The sequence below is a fragment of the Chiloscyllium plagiosum genome, chromosome 1 (genome assembly GCF_004010195.1).
Source record: "Chiloscyllium plagiosum isolate BGI_BamShark_2017 chromosome 1, ASM401019v2, whole genome shotgun sequence".
Classification (NCBI taxonomy): domain Eukaryota; kingdom Metazoa; phylum Chordata; class Chondrichthyes; order Orectolobiformes; family Hemiscylliidae; genus Chiloscyllium; species Chiloscyllium plagiosum.
In genome coordinates, this window is record NC_057710.1 from 43533624 (window position 1) to 43551458 (window position 17835).

General features: G+C 39.4%; 1 protein-coding gene across 1 annotated transcript in view; it reads right to left on the reverse strand.

Annotated features, from left to right (window-relative positions):
• slc45a2 (solute carrier family 45 member 2) overlaps positions 1-17835 on the reverse strand; it is a 47179-nt gene that overhangs the window by 15938 nt on the left and 13406 nt on the right. Inside the window, exons 4-6 of the mRNA XM_043680882.1 lie at positions 17658-17801; positions 13472-13595; positions 3971-4176 (exon numbers count right to left, since the gene is read on the reverse strand). Of these exons, the coding sequence (XP_043536817.1) occupies positions 3971-4176; positions 13472-13595; positions 17658-17801 (474 nt within the window). The remainder of the gene's footprint in view (positions 1-3970; positions 4177-13471; positions 13596-17657; positions 17802-17835) is intronic.

The following is a 17835-nucleotide window of genomic DNA, read 5'->3' on the forward strand; positions in this document are numbered from 1 at the left end:
GGTACATACATATCAAGGACACGTTGTATCTGTTCCTTGAAAAAGTTCCACATTTCCACGACATCCTTCCCTGACAGCCTATGCTTCCAACTTATGCTCCTCAGATCCTGTCTTACAGCATCGTATTTACCCTTCCCCCCAATTGTAAAACCTACCCTCTTGCACGCACCTATCTCTCTCCATAACCAAGGTGAAAGTCACAGAATTGTGGTCACCATCATCAAAATGTTCACCCACTAACAAGCCCATCACTTGTCCCGGTTCGTTACCAAGTTTGTAGTTTGCTGTTTCAATTGAAACATTCAGAAGAGAATTAGAATATATTGGCTACCAGATCTTTTCTCATAATCCATCTTTGTTTCTCTAATAAGCTTTTCACATTCCCTCTGAATCTTTGGTAGTCCTCAGTTGTACTTTCTATCTGACACCTGTCATAAGTACGTTTCTTCAGCTTTATTGTAATTTCAGCCAGAAATCTCTGGATTTGTTTGTTCTACCTTTCCCTTTTGAGAGAATCTACCTTGACTGTACTTGAACTATCTGCTTTTCACGTGAAGCTCATTGTTGAGCTACAGGTTTTCCTTTTTTTTACCTCTGGTGCCAGTCAATCTAGCCCAATTCTGTAGCCTTGTTGAAGCTGGCCTTGCAGCAGTAAATTATCCTTACTCTAATTTGTCCTTTGTCCTTTTATACTGTCATCATAAACCTTACAGTACAATGAGCACTGTTTCTTAAACATTTCAAGTCCTCCAAGCAGCACTAGCAAAACATGCTGCAGGGAACTCAATTTAGCAACACCTCTGGCTGATACAGGTACAATTTTCTCCAAAGCCAGTCCCAGTACCCCAGAAGCCTAAAGCCCTCCCTCCTGTATTGTCTCTCCAGCCAAACATTTATCTGCCCTATCCTGTATTTTTATATTGCATTGCACATGGCATTCGGAGTAATCCCAGAGATTACTACATTTGATGTCCTGCTTATTCATTTTTTACTCAAGCTCCTGAATTCTTATAAAAGGGCAAAATCATTCTCCATATCCTAGTCATAGGTACCAATGTGGACAGTGACTCTGTTCATTCACACCAAAATAATGTCCTGGACTTACTATCCTTATTCTTAATAACAGGGAGGTGACATACCATCGCATCTATCGTCACAGAAACATCTGTCTGTTCTCCGAACAAATCAATTCCCTACCACTACTACTTCTCTTTTGTTCTTCCTTTCCTCCTGCATCGCCAAGCTTTTCATGGGGTGTCACAATCCTGACTCTGACTGCAGTGTCTTGAGGAACCAGCACATTCACTAGATTCCAAAACGGATAACCAATTTGTGAGCAGGACCTCCTGCCTGTTGCTTTTGGATTGCCTGGCAGATAGCCTTCCCTTTCTGCCTCCAGGCATGATGTGACTGCCTTTCTGAATGTGCTATCCATGTACTCTCAGCCTCAGCCTTACACTGATCTCAGCCACCACTTAAACTCGAAAACCCAGAGCTCATGTTTCTGCAGCTGCAAGCACTTGCAGCACTTGTGATTCCATTGGACACTGGCGGAATCTATGATTTCTCACATATTATAGATCACAAATTCTATCTATTTGGCTGAACTGAGCTATTTTAATTTTTTATTCATTCACAGGATGTGGGCATCACTGGCTAGGCCAGCATTTATTGGCTATCCATATTTGCCCAAAAGGACAGTTAAGATTCAATCACATTGCTGTGGGTCAGAAGTCACATTTAGGCCAGACCAGGTAGGGATGACAGATTTACTTCTCTAAAGGACAGTAGTGAACCAGTTAGTTTGATGGGACAATTAACAATGGCTTCATGGTCATCATTAAACTCTAAATTCTATATTTATTTTATTGAAATGGCAGGATTTGAATTTGGATCACCAGAACATTACCTGGGTCACCAGAATATTACCAGGTTATTGTGTGATGATGCTGCTCCTTTAAAAGGGTTATGTTGTCTGTAGCTTTTTTTCTCAGTAAGTGGTAAAAGACACAGATTCCGAAACGTCTAGGCTTGGATGGATTTTAGGGCCAGTTTGATCATAGCTAACAAATACTGCCTCAGGAAAAAGGCTTTCAAGTTAAAAAAAACACTTGAAAGCGGAGTGGCCAGTTCTCCCAGCTCAGCTTTTTGCTGGTTTGATTGGATTTTTAGTAGTCTGGCTATTCACTGAAAGCAGGCAGCCAATGATGAAGCTGCTGGACCCAAAGAAGCAGGTCCAAGCTGATCCTCCCTCTCTCTGTCATCTCTCATGTAAGACCCTGTGTTGATTTTACCTTTTGTGCTAAGGGGTGTTTATGGGGATTGTTGTAAGTATTGGGAACAGCATCATTAAGCTGGGATGATCTGTTGAGTTTCCACATAAGTTATGCTATTCAGTATTCTATTCTCTTATGTTTGTGTTTCATTCGGTGATCTTGTAAGTAAATTCAGATTTGTTTAAAATTAAGTGGTTTGACCAACCACGTCCAATCTGGAATATCCACGTTACACCTGCTTAAAACAACTCGCAAAGTTAGCGTCTGGGCTACTTTCTTGAAATATTTTGAGAGGGTCTGGCTTGGTCCATAACAATTGCTTTCCCATTGCATTAATTTGGATTACTTTTATTACTATATTACAGTGGCCCTAACTTTCCCTTATAGATGGTGTTCCTCAGTTAAATCAAAGTACAGCTACTTCTTTAAAAATAATTTGCTTTTCTAATGCTGAAATTTAAAGACAGTCCTAATAGCAATTTCTTACCATCTTTACAGATTTTCTGTAATCATCAATTTTTCTCGTTCTCTGTTCGAATGGGTGGGTTCTGAACATCTGAATGCTGTACCTCACCAACTCCCAGCTAGCAGTGCAGTGATTGAGACTTTCCCACAAGTCATACCCTCTCACCCTGAGTTGGTCCCTTGAAGATCTGATGCCTCTCTGACTCCATGTTAAGTAGTGTCAGCCTCAAGACCCACCCATACATTTACAGTTCTGAGTTGGCCCTTGCAGTTCCGAAGCCTCTCTGACTCCCAGAAGCTTACACATAGCTTGCAAGAATGAAAATCACTGTGCCCATCTCACTGAGGAAACTATTACTGAACACACTGACCTCTAGAAATATGTATCCCATATGAGCTGCTTTTTAAAATATTTTGATTTATCGACACTTGTGGATCAGTGATCAGCACTGCTGTCTCACAACATCAGGGACCCGAGTTCGATTCCAGCCTCGGGCAACTGTTTGTGTGGAGTTTGCACATTCTTCCCGTATCTGCATGGATTTCCTCTGGGTTCCTTCCACAGTCCAAAGATGTGCAGGTTAGATGAATTGCCCGTGCTAAATTGTCCATAGTGTTCAAGAATGTGTAGGTTAGGTGCATTAGTCAGGGGAATAAATATAGGTTAGGGGAATGGGTCTGGATGTTTTATTCATGACCCCGATCTATAATTTAACCTTCAAGGCTTATGCTGTGGGTAGATTGAAGAATTATAATTTAAAAAAAAGGGATTTTTAGTAGTCTGGCTATTCACTGAAAGTTTTCTGCCTACCTCAGAAAGCGATGGGAATAAAAAAAAAGAAATTGAAGAAATCAAACAATACCTCACTGTTTCAGGCTTTAGAGAGTGAAAGCAATCATAATTTAAATTGAGCACATTCTCCTTTTTTCCGTGACAGAGTCTAGTACAGATGCTGTAACCATTGTCAATAGGTATAAATATCTTGCATCTTCCTCCAGGGAACCAATCTCTGTCCCCTTTTAGTTTTTAACAAGTAAGTCCCCTAGGCCTGTTGTTGAGCAGATGTCAGAGCAACTCACATGACCCCCTTTATTCCTTCAGTTTAATTTAAAGAGTAAGACCTAAAGAACATAAATTTTGTCTTTGTTATAACACTTCCTTCCAAGATAAGGAGGTGGTTTCTATCTTATTATCCACTCACTCTCATATTTCAGGCCTGTAGACTTACCTTTTCTTTTCTGTGGTATTCAGCCATCAAGTTAAAGGGCACAGTGTAAAGAGTGCTGGACATCACCCCAAAAGCTGTACAGAGGAGCAGTGTGGACAGAACATTAGGAAAGAGACCAATTAATCCAGTTCCAAGGCCAAACAGGAAATATCCAACAAAGTACATTCCTTTCAATCCTATTACAGGCAAAATGATCTTTTGTAAATCTGTAAGAGAAACAATGGTAAAAAAAATTACAATTTAATTTATTGCCTAAACAATATATTGACAATAATGTAAAGCTACAAATGTTGGAATTTTAAATAAAGTAAAGTTTGGAAGTATCACAACTTCTCAGTCAGTGTTAGAACAATAAAAGCAAAATTGCGCAGATGCTGGAAATCTGAAATAAAAACAGGAAACGCTTACAAACGCAGCATGTCTGGCCAGTATCTGTGCAGAGAGAAACAAAGTTAACATTTTGAATTGGATATAACACTTCTTCAGAACAGATTCTTAACTCTGTGTTTCTTTCCACAGATGGTGCCAGACCTACTGAGTTTCCATAGCACTTCCTGTTTTAATTCTAGAAATAATGATGAATTAATGTTTTAGATGTTAAAAATCTGCAGATTATATGAGAAATTTTAAATTTGATTGCATGTCAGACCTGAAACAGGAACCAGTTTTCTCTCTTACACACTGATGGGCATGCTTAGCAGATATGTTTTCTATTGGTAATCTTGCACAGAGTTTTAAGAAAAGTGATACATGCCAGATCGTGTTGCTACAGGCAGAAAAGCCAATAAAGTAGGTTTGGATCCTATCCAGTATTGCCAGTTGCCCATCTTATATCATAAACTTTCCAAATAAATTAACTGAATGCATTTTATAATTTTAATTGGGTGTAAATTGAATTTGAAGACTTGCCTATTGCCACTAAGCTTAAGTGCTAGATTTTCGATCTCATAAAAATGTGACCCCACAGCGGTAAGGCACTGAGTTGAATTGTTCCAGCCCCCATTGATGTGGAAAATGATGAGTCAGCTGCAAAAATATCACGAATTTGAAAAATGATATTTTCAACAAGTCTGATTTTGTACCCAAGCTTTGACAGTTTGAGACAAGAATCTTGCGAATGAACAGAGAGGGGCCAGTTGCATAAAATCCTATCTTGTTATTATGTGCTCTTGTCTTATATATATCCAGTTTGCTATTCGCCCACACAGCAGAGAGAAATTGGTCAGTGAGAATTCCTGATAAGAAAGTCAGAGTGGGTATCCAGAATCTGCAGCTCACCCCTTGCTCCTTCTGACCTCCATCTCAGTCCACAGTCCCCAGCAGCCTCCAGAGATGCTCCATGGGCAGTAACTGCCTGTACCCTCACCACATCATTATGGCAAAGCTCCAACTCACTACAATCCTCCACTTTAACACTGACCACTGGAGTTCACCAACACCTTATATTGTGATGCTGCTGCCTTGCCACTTGAGTGCTGGGACGGGGAACCACCTCATGGCTGGTGCAAGGTGTTTCACAGGGTATTTACCCACACTTTTACTGTTTACACACTTTGCATCTACTTGGATGTTCATAGTGTCTCCACTTTGCCTTGACTTTTAAGACAAACACAAAACTGGGCAACTTGTTGCAATTGCCAGTAGTGATCAATTAAGTGGGTGGGGGGTATATGTTGCTACATGGCATTGCTGCTGCACTAATGTCACCCTACAGCATGTGCCAGCAACTTACATGGCATATACACAATCTGCTTCAACCAAATGGCTATGTAACAAAGTCTAAGGAGAGTAGTCCTCAGTTGGGTCAAGGATGACTATAGTCAGACAGACGGTAATGACAAAGTAAGTCAACAGCATTATCTGATATCAGTCCGAGGGCTTGGATACAGCCAGGCGGGTGCTTGGGGTGGTGATCATCAGAGGTTCCATAACATTACAGTCCAGGGAGTCAGACATGGTCAGTCCTGCAGGTCCAGGACAACTAACAGGGGATGACTGGTAAGTCAGTTGGAGTATTGTACAGAGGTCAATCAGGGGTTTAGTCGTTCATCTGTCAGGGCTGTGCTTTCAAATTGGTCACTGGGAAAGGCCATGGTCAGCCCTAAACAATGACAAAGTATTATGTTAGTGCTTGGTGTTAGGGAAAGTCAGAGTTCTAAAATAGGACGATGTTAAGAATGTGTAGCTTGGTAGCTGCAGTTACAACAACAGTTGATATAACAAGATGCTGATGTAAAGAAGCAACACAATTACAAATGTGAGGTTCTATTTCAAATGATTCTAATTACATTCTATACTGATAACATCTCTCCAAAGCTCTTATTCTTTTATTTCTCTCTTACTTTGTGTACTGTGACTGTCTATTCATGGCTGACAACTTTAAATATGATGTCAACAGCAGGAATCCCAGAACATCCCAGCAGTGGCAAATATGTCCACTGGTGGTAAGAGCAAGAAAGTGCGAGTGAGGCACAAAAAGGCTTAGTGCATATATAATGAGGTGAGCTGTGGCATTAGTGAGACTGTACCTGGAATAATAACATATCACCTTTGTCCCTTTTTCTGAGGAGGGATATTGCGGCACTGGAGACAGTTCAGAGGAGTTTACAAGATTGGTTCCAGAGTTGAGGGGTTGAACTTATGAAGAAATGCTGAACAGATTTGGCTGATACTCTGTGGAGTTTAGAAGAATGAGAGATATAACTGAGGTATATAAGATGCTAAAAGGGAATAACAAAGTAGATGTAGACATTATGTGTGCTTTTGAGGGGTAATCTAGAATGAGAGGTTACAGTTTTAAAATAAAGGGTCGCAATTTTAAAATGGAGATGAGGAAAAATGACTTCTCTCAAAGGCTGGAATTCCTTCCCCCAGAATGCACTGAATGCAGGACGTTGAATAGCCGGGAATATTTCACTAATAATGAGTTGTAGAGTCATGGAGAGCAGGCAGAAAAATGGAGTTGAAAACAAGATGAGATCAGTCATGATCATATTAAATGGTGGAACAGGCTCAAGGGGCTGAACTACCTACTCCCGCTCCTAGCTTTTTTGTTCTTTTGAACTACTGGAGTTTGTGGAGAGAACCTCTCCATGGGACTCCCTGGAATTGATACTGCGCCAGTCTATTAGAAAATATCAGCCTGTGGGTTTTGCTAAAATGTTCAAGTGGAAAGAAATGGCGCAAAGGAAACATTTCACAGCTGACACAGCTTGTCAATTTTGTTTACTCAAAATATCTTTCGTTCTTGAACAAGATATTTTGAAACCAGGAAGGCCAATTGATTTATTCACTTGTACATTTCATCAAGCAATTCATTGTTTTTAATTAATTCATGGGATATAGGCATCACTGGCTGGCCATAATTTACTGCCTATGCCTAACTGCCCTTTACAGGAGGGTCACTAGATTGATTCCAGAGAGAGGGGTTTGTGAACAGTCTTTTTAGAGAGAAGCAATGAATTTACTGTAGGTACACCCATAATGCCTTTATGGAAAGAATTCCAGGATTTTTGACCCAGCGATAGTAAAAGATCAGCGATATTTTCCAAGGTAAAAACAATGACTGCAGATGCTGGAAACCAGATTCTGGATTAGTGGTGCTGGAAGAGCACAGCAATTCAGGCAGCATCCGAGGACAGGCAAAATCGACGTTTCGGGCAAAAGCCCAGGGCTTTTGCCCGAAACGTCGATTTTGCCTGTCCTCGGATGCTGCCTGAATTGCTGTGCTCTTCCAGCACCACTAATCCAGATATATTTCCAAGTCAGGATGATGGTGGTCTTGGAGTGGAGCTTGAAGGTGGTGATGTTTCCATCTATCTGCTATCCTTGTCCTTCTAGTTGGTAGTGACCATAGGTTGATCTAAAATACTTCCCAGATCTTTACCTTCAATTACTATTTAAGAAGCTTCTTTCTTGTAACTTCCTTTCTCTTTGCTCAAATAACTTTTCCATATCAGTTAGAATGGTTTTCAAAAATTCCCTGCAACTCCACCATTTAAAATCACCATGGCTAACAAGATTGGATTCTGCCTGCAGAGTATCTTGTGTCTGACAATTATCCAGTGGTAATCAAATGTGTGTGGCTTCTGTCTAATAAAGCACCAGTAGTATTATTCCCAGCAAGAGTTGGAATGGTAACTATACTAAGAAAGATTTGTTGCCCTTATTCCTGTGAAGTAGATGATCAGCCTAAAGGATATTATCCAAGTTTTGTTAGAAAGTGACTCTGGTCACTTAGTTTCAGACATTTAATGCAAAGTCAGGAATTGTTTTTACAAATTTCCTCATTCTTTAATCCCATACACAAAGATGATTTTGTCACAGTTGTTTAACTAGTTGATCTTGTTTTTCTATTATGGCTGCAATTGAGCTGTAGCTCTGTCCCCATGCAGAGCTTCTTTGTCAATTGACTGGATTCTGAAGATGGCTTTCCATTTTGAAGGACTTTATGAGATACAAGTTTTGGGTATGATTCGGAGATGCTGGGGTGTACAAAGTTAAAAATCACACAACACCAGGTTATAGTCCAACAGGTTTAATTGGAAGCACACTAGCTTTCGGAGCGACACTCACCTGATGAAGGAGCGTCGCTCCGAAAGCTAGTGTGCTTCCAATTAAATCTGTTGGACTATAACCTGGTGTTGTGTGATTTTTAAGTTTTGGGTACTAAGATATGCTCCTGGGACACCTTTAGAGGGGTGAAGTACACTTGAGGCTGGGGTGGAAATCAGGTAGCCTTGGAGGTGTTGAAATTTGGGGTCTAGTGAACACTTGGGCTTGTTAATGGTAGAGAAAAATCTACTTAAAAATTGCCTAAAACTCTTGGAACTGCCAAAGCTGTCTACAACTGTCAAATTTATTTTAATGAAAGTAAGTGTTTATTTTCAATGAATTGTAGTCTGCAATAGATAACTATAAGGAAACCATCTTATTGTTTTCTCCTGTTTCTGGGTACTAGTGGATACAAAGTGAATTGGCATGGTAGATGAAGGAGAAAAGGTGAAATTACAGTTTGGAATGAGTTGCACTAAGTTAGCAGAGAAGGTTCAAGACACCGTAGGGGATTGGTGAGAGGCATGGAGTGGCATTAGGATGAGGAATAATGGCAATTCCTTGACATTATGTGGCATGAATGGGGTGGGTGGGGAATGGGGGAGATCAGGGAGAAATGAGGGTTAAGGCCAGGAAGGATTTCTTCATTTTTTGTTTTAATTTTGGGACATAATGCCGAGGCAAAGATAGGCTATCCACGCAATCTAGTATGGTCATTGGCAACCTCTTCGGCACTTCATGGATCATCCATGCTGGATTTCAATTTAACCAGCTCCGGGACCCAGAATGGTGGCCATTGTTAAGTTGGAAGCTCTCCTATCTCTATAGGCTAGACCCGCATATGAACATCCTGAAAAGTTAGTGCTTGAGTGATTGGTCCATAAAAAATGTATGAAATATTTATGCAATTAGACACAGGTAAATCTAGAATAGATTCTACAGGAGGATTATGGATTTGGTTCAAATAAGGAAAAGGAAAATTTAGGACTGAGATAAGGAAATTCAACATCAAAAAACTGATCAGAATAAACTTTTAGGAGGAGTAGTGCCAATTGAGTAAACTAAAAAGAAACAATTCAATGATGAAATTGACATAGCTTAAAATGTCTCTGGAAATATACTAACATTGCATGAATAGCTGTCCTCATACAAGTTGGATTAGTTATTATGTGAAAACAGATCTGTTAATTTGAGGCTCACATATTTACTCAAATATTCTTCAAGGTTATACATTTTGAGAAAATATTTTGTTACCAAGGACTGAAATTTTTCATTCAATATTGTTAATGCTGAGCTTTATTTTAATTCCAAGAAATGGTTTTAAATAATGGAGAGGGTGCTGAAAGTATCAACCAGCAGCATATTTATAAATATCAATTCGAATCCAGTACTGCAGCAATTCAGTATAATTTATAACTCTATCCAATTCTGTAACGGATGTTAAGTAACTGTTTTAGCTTGATGAATGTCTGATTTATGTATAATATTTCCTTATTCAGAATGATTGAAGATTGGGAATGGTTACATCAATTTAATGATGCAACTTAAACAATTAGAAAAAATGTTCATCCGTAAACTTCACAAAGACTGAAAATTAATTTAAAAAGTCTCGTCTCCAGTGGGCTGAATTTTGCAAAACTTCTCCCAAATTCCATCAGACAGAATTTATGAGTAATTCAAAGAATATCATGAAATGCTAAGGCCTGTAACATTATCACACCTGCCTCACCTAGCTAAGCTGGCTTTAATAGCAACATGGAGCTTTATTTTCCGCTTCCCATTTCCATGGGAAGACAAACCAACCTGGCCAATTACCACCTCATCAATCTACTCTTGATAATCAGTAAAGTGATGGTAGGTGTCATCAACAGTGCTATCAAGCAGCACCTGCTCAGCAATAACCTTTTCAGTGATGCCCAGTTTGGGTTGCGCCAGGGTCTCTCAGCTCCTGACCTCAAGACAGCCTTGGTTCAAACATGGACAAAAGAGCTGAATTCCAGATGTGAGGTGAGAATGACAGTTATTGACATCAAGGCTATATTTAACCGAGTGTTGCATCAAACTCTGAAGTCAATGGGAATCATGGAGGAAAACTCTCCACTGGATGGTGTCATACTTGACACAAAGGTTTTACCTGGTTTTAGGCACTATATGCACCCTATTTTCACACTGTTTGGGAAAATAGAATGTTTTAGTCTTAGAAGGTCAACTAACTTGCAGACGAAGGCAGCCAAGGGGACAACAGTTGTCCTGATGTATCAAGTGTTGGCTGAGAGGGTTTAGACAAGTGATTGACATAAAATGCCAGCCTCCTCAAAAGGAGCAAATGGAAAGACTGAGAAGAACAAGCAACTACCTTCTTGGGAGAAAGTCAGAAGTTATCCTTCAAAAGCTCGAGGGAAGATCAAAGACTATTACCACCAAAGACGACAGTCCCTTACTGGAAAACCATTCCATTCTACAGAAATGGGATTGCTAAAGTTTTCTCATCTGTCACAGGTCATAGATTTCCTTTGACAAAGGGTGAGTTAGACTCAAAACGTCAGCTCTTTTCTCTCCTTACAGATGCTGCCAGACCTGCTGAGATTTTCCAGCATTTTCTCTTTTGGTCATAGATTTCCTTTCTTTATCTAACTGAATGCTGCATCATATCTAAAGTGCTGCTTTTCAACAAATTGAATAAACTATTTGAAAATTACTTACAAATAGTCAATTGCCTATATTAGGTAACCGTGATCATGAACCTTCCAAAAGCAACAGCAGTGAGGCCAGTATATGCCCAATGTCAATGCTCATGGAAAGGAAGGGTGTGAGCCATTGCAGTCTGGAAAGGGTACCTGAAATACTGGTGACTTTTGTTGAAGAAGGAGGCCCAGAGGAGCAAGTTTAGGTAATAATAGCATTCTAATGGATACAAATAGGTTGCTCTCTACTCACTAGCGAGATTCTTACCTTACCATTCGAAACTTGGCTATTGAATCAGATATTTTGCTCTCAATATTGACATTTTCATTTCTGACTTGTCTCACCAAAGTCTACATCATTGAGATTCCACTCTCAGAACTGTATACATTATTGACTGTCAACATACTCTCTTCCTTTTCTCTGTGCTTTCTACTCCCTCACAAACTCTCTTGTTCTTGCTACATCAGGGTAGAAGCTAGAAATTCCTCCACAGTGTCACTATTATTCAGAAGACATTAATTCATTTTTTGTACTAGTCTATCGTCATTCTTTGCACCATCTCTAATAAAACCTCCTAGAATATTCTCATCTGGACTTTTCAGTCTCTCTGCAACCTTATCCATCCTTCTCTAAGCATGTTTTAGTGGGTTGAACTTCCAGTCTGTCAGCAGTGGCCTTCTCTTATTTACCATTCCCTTTTAACCACCTTCACTTTCCTTGCCATCATCTTCTGGGAATCCTATCTTTTCCATTCTTAACCCCTACCTGCCTTCAATATTTTCCACTTTGACAACGTTTTTTTGTTTCTTGTGATATCTTCCTCCCATTCAGACCTTCCCCTGAGATATTTCTGGGTTTGCCAAGTACTATAGAAATACATATTTATGTTTGTTTACAGAAAACATCATGGAAACCTGAACAAAATAACTCAATAACGTATATTGTGTCTTGTTCTGCTTCCTCCTCCTCTTTTAACAATGGAATAAATAGTGTCCCAAGCACAATAGAGGAAATGCAATGTAAATGATGCAATTTAGTCATATGTTATAAATGCAAATTCTTCCAGATGAAATAATTATATCAGACTTAAAATAAATTTCCATTAGTTATTTTAACTTATATTGGTTAGTGACACAACATTCAAACGTATTGCAGATAGTTGGATTGGAGTTTATTCAAATGACCAAGAATGTATCTAATCATTATGAATCAAAATTAACATAGAAAAAAAGTGTGAAAATACCTTGAGCTAAAAGAGCAATATTCATTTTTCAACAGCTCCCAAGAACCAAATGACTATTTATAACACCATTGATCACATTTTTCAAGACAAATTGTGATTTATGTGCTATTGTGCCTAGTCTACAGACTATCATATTCAAAAAAAGAGTTTGTTTTGAGGAGGAAGGATTCCCAATAGTCTACTGTCACACAACAGGGAAACAGACCTTTCAATCCAACTCGTTGATACCAACCAAGTTTCCCAAACTAAACTACTTCCACTTGACTACATTTGGCCCATTTCCCTCTAACTCTTTCCTATTCATGCACCTATCCAAATGTCTTTTAAATGTTGTAACTTTACCTACATCTACCACTTCCTTTGGCAGTTCATTCCACATATGAAGCACCTTCTGTGTGAAAAGGTTGTCACACAGGTCCCTTCTTAATCTCTCTCCTCTCACCTTAAAAAATATACCTCCTAGTTTTGAACACCCCCACCTTGGGTAAAGACCTTCACTATTCATCCTATCAATGCCGCTCATGAGTTTATAAACCTCTATAAGGTCACCCCTCAACTTCTTGTGCTCCACTGAAAAAGTCCCAGCCTATCTAGCCCCTCCTAATAACTCAAACCCTCTAGTCCCAGAAACATCCTGTTAAATCTTTCCTGAACCCTCTTCCTATAGCAGGGTGACCAGAACTGCACACAGTACTCCAAAAGTGGCCTCACCGACATCCTGTAAATATGGCAACTCAACTCCTATACTCAGTGGTCTGAGCAATGAAAGCAAGCATACCAAAATGTCTCCTTAGCCACCATGTTTACCTGTGACACAAGTTTCAAAGAACCCTAGGTCTCTCTGTTCGACAGCACTCCCCAGGGCCCTACCATTAACTGTGTCAGTCCTGTCCTTCTTTGCTTTGCTAAAATGCAATATCTCGTAACTATCCAAATTAAACTCCAAATATTTTCAATATTGTCAATATTATAAAAGCAACGAGACACATCGTGTGCAGAAAATGGATTGAAGCACTTACATGAGTAAATTGCTGAAAAAATAGCATTAATACACAAGCCCCAACTTCCTATTTCAACACCTCGCTCGTAAGTAAGGTATGAGGTAGAGTTGTGTTCTGCATATGGATTTCCTTTATACATTACCTGAGAGATTAAAATAAATAAAGTCAAATTATTATAGAGGAAATATGAATATAATATACTATTACATAAGAAAAACTGTCCTCTTCTTGAGCAAAGTAGAAAAAGAAGTTGAAGGAACTACTTTACTAAACTCATAAAAATCATGATTGTTGCATCCACCTAGGATTAATGAAGACAAGAACATAAAGAATAGGAATTGGTATAGACCCTTTGACCCACTCTGCTAGTCTGGATCTTCTACATCAACTCAAAAAGCTACTAACCTCTGTCTTGAGTACAAAATTTGTTTCTGAGAGAGAAACAGCCTGTGAATGAAGGAGCAGCATGAGTGGGAGAGACTAGGACCCAAGGGTACAGCATCAGAGTGACGGGCCAACCCTTTAGAATTGAGATGAGAAGGAATTTCTTCAGCCAGAGGGCAGTGAATCTGTGGAACCCATTGTCCCAGAAGCCTGCGGAGGCCAAGTCATTAAGCGTCTTTAAGAAAGAGACAGCGAGGTCTTGATTAGTAACGGGATCAAAGGTGCATGGAGAAGGCAGGGGAATGGGGTTGTGAAAACATATCAGTCATAATTGAATGGGGAAGCAGGCTTGATGGGCCAAATGGCCTAATTCTGTTCCTATATCTTATGGGTACAACATAAACACTACTTTGGACTGTTTAGGGCCTCACACATCCATCTGAACTTTATGGCATATGCCTCTATTTATAAAACCAATTATCTTTTTAAACAGCTAAATCAACTTGCCAACTTTTACAGATTTGAATCTGTAACTCAAGTTTTTCTGACCATGAATCCCGAGTAAAATTTGATTGGTATTGACTCTCCTCAGTCTTCCACTAAAAAGATATCACTTCATTCTTCCTTGCATTAACACAATTTGCTGTGTGCCTGCCTATTTAGCCATTGACATCCTTCTGAAGTCAGCTATTACCATCCTTGCTGTTCACCATGTGTCTGAATTTCACGCCTCCTGAAAGTTTTGAAAAAATATAGTGTTCAGAACATACGATGCTACTTAAAGGTATTACTAATGCTGCATTGTCAGGTTTGACAGCCTCTTACAAAAAATCCAGAGTGTTCTGTGTGCACTGTCCCAATTGATTTTTCTTGCTGGGCCAGCTAAGTTAATTTGACTGGGTCAGTTTCCAAATAATCTTCACCTTCTACAGACAGCAGCATAACTGGACCAAGTAAAGTTATTGTTAGGGCATGGTGTGCACATGCCCATTTTGCATTTGCACAAGACGGAAAAATCATGAGCAAAATTAGGTCCAAAACGAGAGGACTTGGTTTAAGGTGAGAGGGGACCTAAGGGGCAACTGTTTCGTGCAGAGGGTGGTGCATATATGGAATGAGCTGCCAGAGGAAGTGGTGGAGGGTGGTACAATTACAACATTTAAAAGGCATCTGGATGGGTACATGAATAGGAAGCATTAAGAGGGATGTGGGCCAAATGTTGGCAAATGGGACTAAATTAATTTATGGTATCTGGTCAGCATGGATGAGTTGGACCAAAGAGTCTGTGTCCATGCTATACATTTCTCTCTATGACTCTAACGTGAAGACTGACAAAGAAGCTGGAATTAAATTGCACATCTGGGTAAAGTGATCATCTGTGTTCTCTAAAATAACTGCTTCTCATCTTAATTTATACTGCGATTTATTCTTTGTACATGCCCTTCCATTATAAGATCATGGCTGATTTGCATAGGCCTCAATGTTTACACTCGCTCCTCATAGTTATCAAATAGTTGGTATTTCAAAGCCCTCTCTACCTCCTCTTTAAATACTTCCAATGATCCAACCTCCATAACAGATCACAGCACATCAGTTTGAAACATATATTATTAGTCTTTTGTCCCTTTAAATTATATAAATTTGATCAAGATTAGGGAATGTTTCCTCTAATTGTTCTTGGCAGGAAGATATTGAAACGTTTTTGTACTCTAGGTCACCACTTGGCTACACCCAGGTAACCTTCACCAATCTTGTCAACTTGGCTGAGTGGGAAATGCTCTCTTAAGCCTCATTAAGATCCTTAGCACATAATTTAGGCAGCTTGAATACAAGGAACTCAGAGAGCACTCTATTCTTACAACTGCAATAATTCAGAAGAAGTAATCATCTGATATTGGAAGTATTTAATTTCAGTTTTTTTTAACTGTACACTGTTCTGCTTGCGATCTGTAGGTTTAAATCTTTGACTTCACTGATTTTTTTAACCTGATTAATACTTAAGCAGCTGTCACAGATTGGATTTACAGAACTAAATTTAATTGAGTGCATTTTTGCCCAGTGAAAGTTAGAAAATTGTTTTTGAAATGTTATCATCAAACATAGTTAATTTCCCGGGAATAATTTAGTCTGTGCACCAAATGTTGGAACTCTAGGGAGGTATTATGCTTTGCTTTCTCTTCCAATCTCAGTGATCTGTTGTCTGCAGGGTATCTATCCAGATTAGGTGCAGGTTAGATACTGCTAACTCTGACTTGACTTTGATCTGCTGGCAGTTGAATGCCATGTACATTTTGTGATTTCGTAAACTATCTTGGATTTGACAATCTTCTTTGCATTTACATTACTGCATTACTGCATTGCTGGTGTCTCTCATTGCATTGCACTGTAGAAGATTTCTATACAATTGCTCATTTTGATTTATTTAAAATCTTTTGAATTTTTCTTGATATCAGACAACAAAATTCTCTTAAATTCAGTCAGTATTAATTAAAAGATGTAATTATTTAGTGTTTGAAGTTCATCTGAGCAAAGTTAGGCATAGAAACTGTAAAACTTTAATGTTTTTGCCATTGGTTGAATTGTCTCTAGTCTTCCCTCTATCTTATAAACTCAGTTTGGGCACTGACCTCTACACCGTTGCTCCCCAGACGCCTCCACCACCCCCCACCCCCTCCCCTGCCATTTATCTCTCTACCATGTAGGCTTCCTGCCTCTATTCCTGATGAAGGGCTTTTGCCTGAGACATCGATTTTCCTGCTCCTCGGATGCTGCCCGACCTGCTGTGCTTTTCCAGCACCACTCTAATCTAAACTCTGGTTTACATCTGCATCTGCATCTGCAGTCCTCACTTTTTGCTTAGTTTATATGATCACATCTGTCTACTCAACTTGAGCTCATCCAAAGATCAGCAGTGAGTTACTCAGTCAATATTCTACCTTCAATCCACCCCTGATCATAGATTCAAAGTGATAATCAGCCTTCTTGTTTGGTGCCTGATCTTATTGAATGGCAGTGCATTGCCTGCCCCTCTTCCATGTCCGGATGTCCTTGGAGAAGGAGAGTGTAGTGTCTACCAACACCCTCAAGGTTTTCAGGGAGAGGTAGGCACAATTGGGTGTTATTTCCTCCTCCGATTCAATCCCCCTTTCACTTTTTGATCATGTAGCATTGCCCTTTGAGGAAACAGGCACTGCTTGTCACTGGCCAAAGGTGTTTCCTTTCTTCCTAGTGATGGAACATGAATAAAGATTTGTGCACTTGGTGTTTTTCACTGTGTCTCACATCTGCACACACAACATGTGTGCTGGGGTAAAAAATAAGCACAGCAGCTGTTAGGAGGTGGTGTGGTGGAACAAGGGGAAAAAATTGAATGTCAGCGTTAGTTTGAAGGGCTGAATAGCTTACCCCCATTCTTGTTTACTATGGTATGATTATAGTCTAAGAAGGTGACTCACCATCCCCTTGTCAAGGGGAATTAGTGATGAGCAATTAATGTACACCTTACTATCCATGCTTACATCTCATGAAGGAATAAGAGGGAATAAAAACAGAAACTGTTTGTGAGCCTGCACTTTGCATAAATAATGCTGCTCTTAATTCAACAGAAGTAGAATATTTTGGACATTCTGAGGATGTGATAAGGCACCAAATAAATGTATTTACACAGAAAAAGTGGCCAGAAAAACCTATGTCATATGGGTATCCATGAGAATGGAATGCACAAATTAGTCTTCGTTTGATTTCTTGTTAAGAAATGCAATACATAATAGGTGTCAAAAAATTTGTAAGTAAATTCAAAATAAATATTATTTGTTCTTACCTGCCCTGCAAAGTCAGTGAAGAATAGCATAGTTGAGAGAAATGCTGTCCATCCTATAAGGTGACTTACACACAAGGAACGGTAATGAGAAGGCATACTGAGCAGAGCTTTAATTAGTGACTTTAGGGTTACATGTTTTGATCCCTGAAATCAAATATAAAAATATATTAGTGTAGCT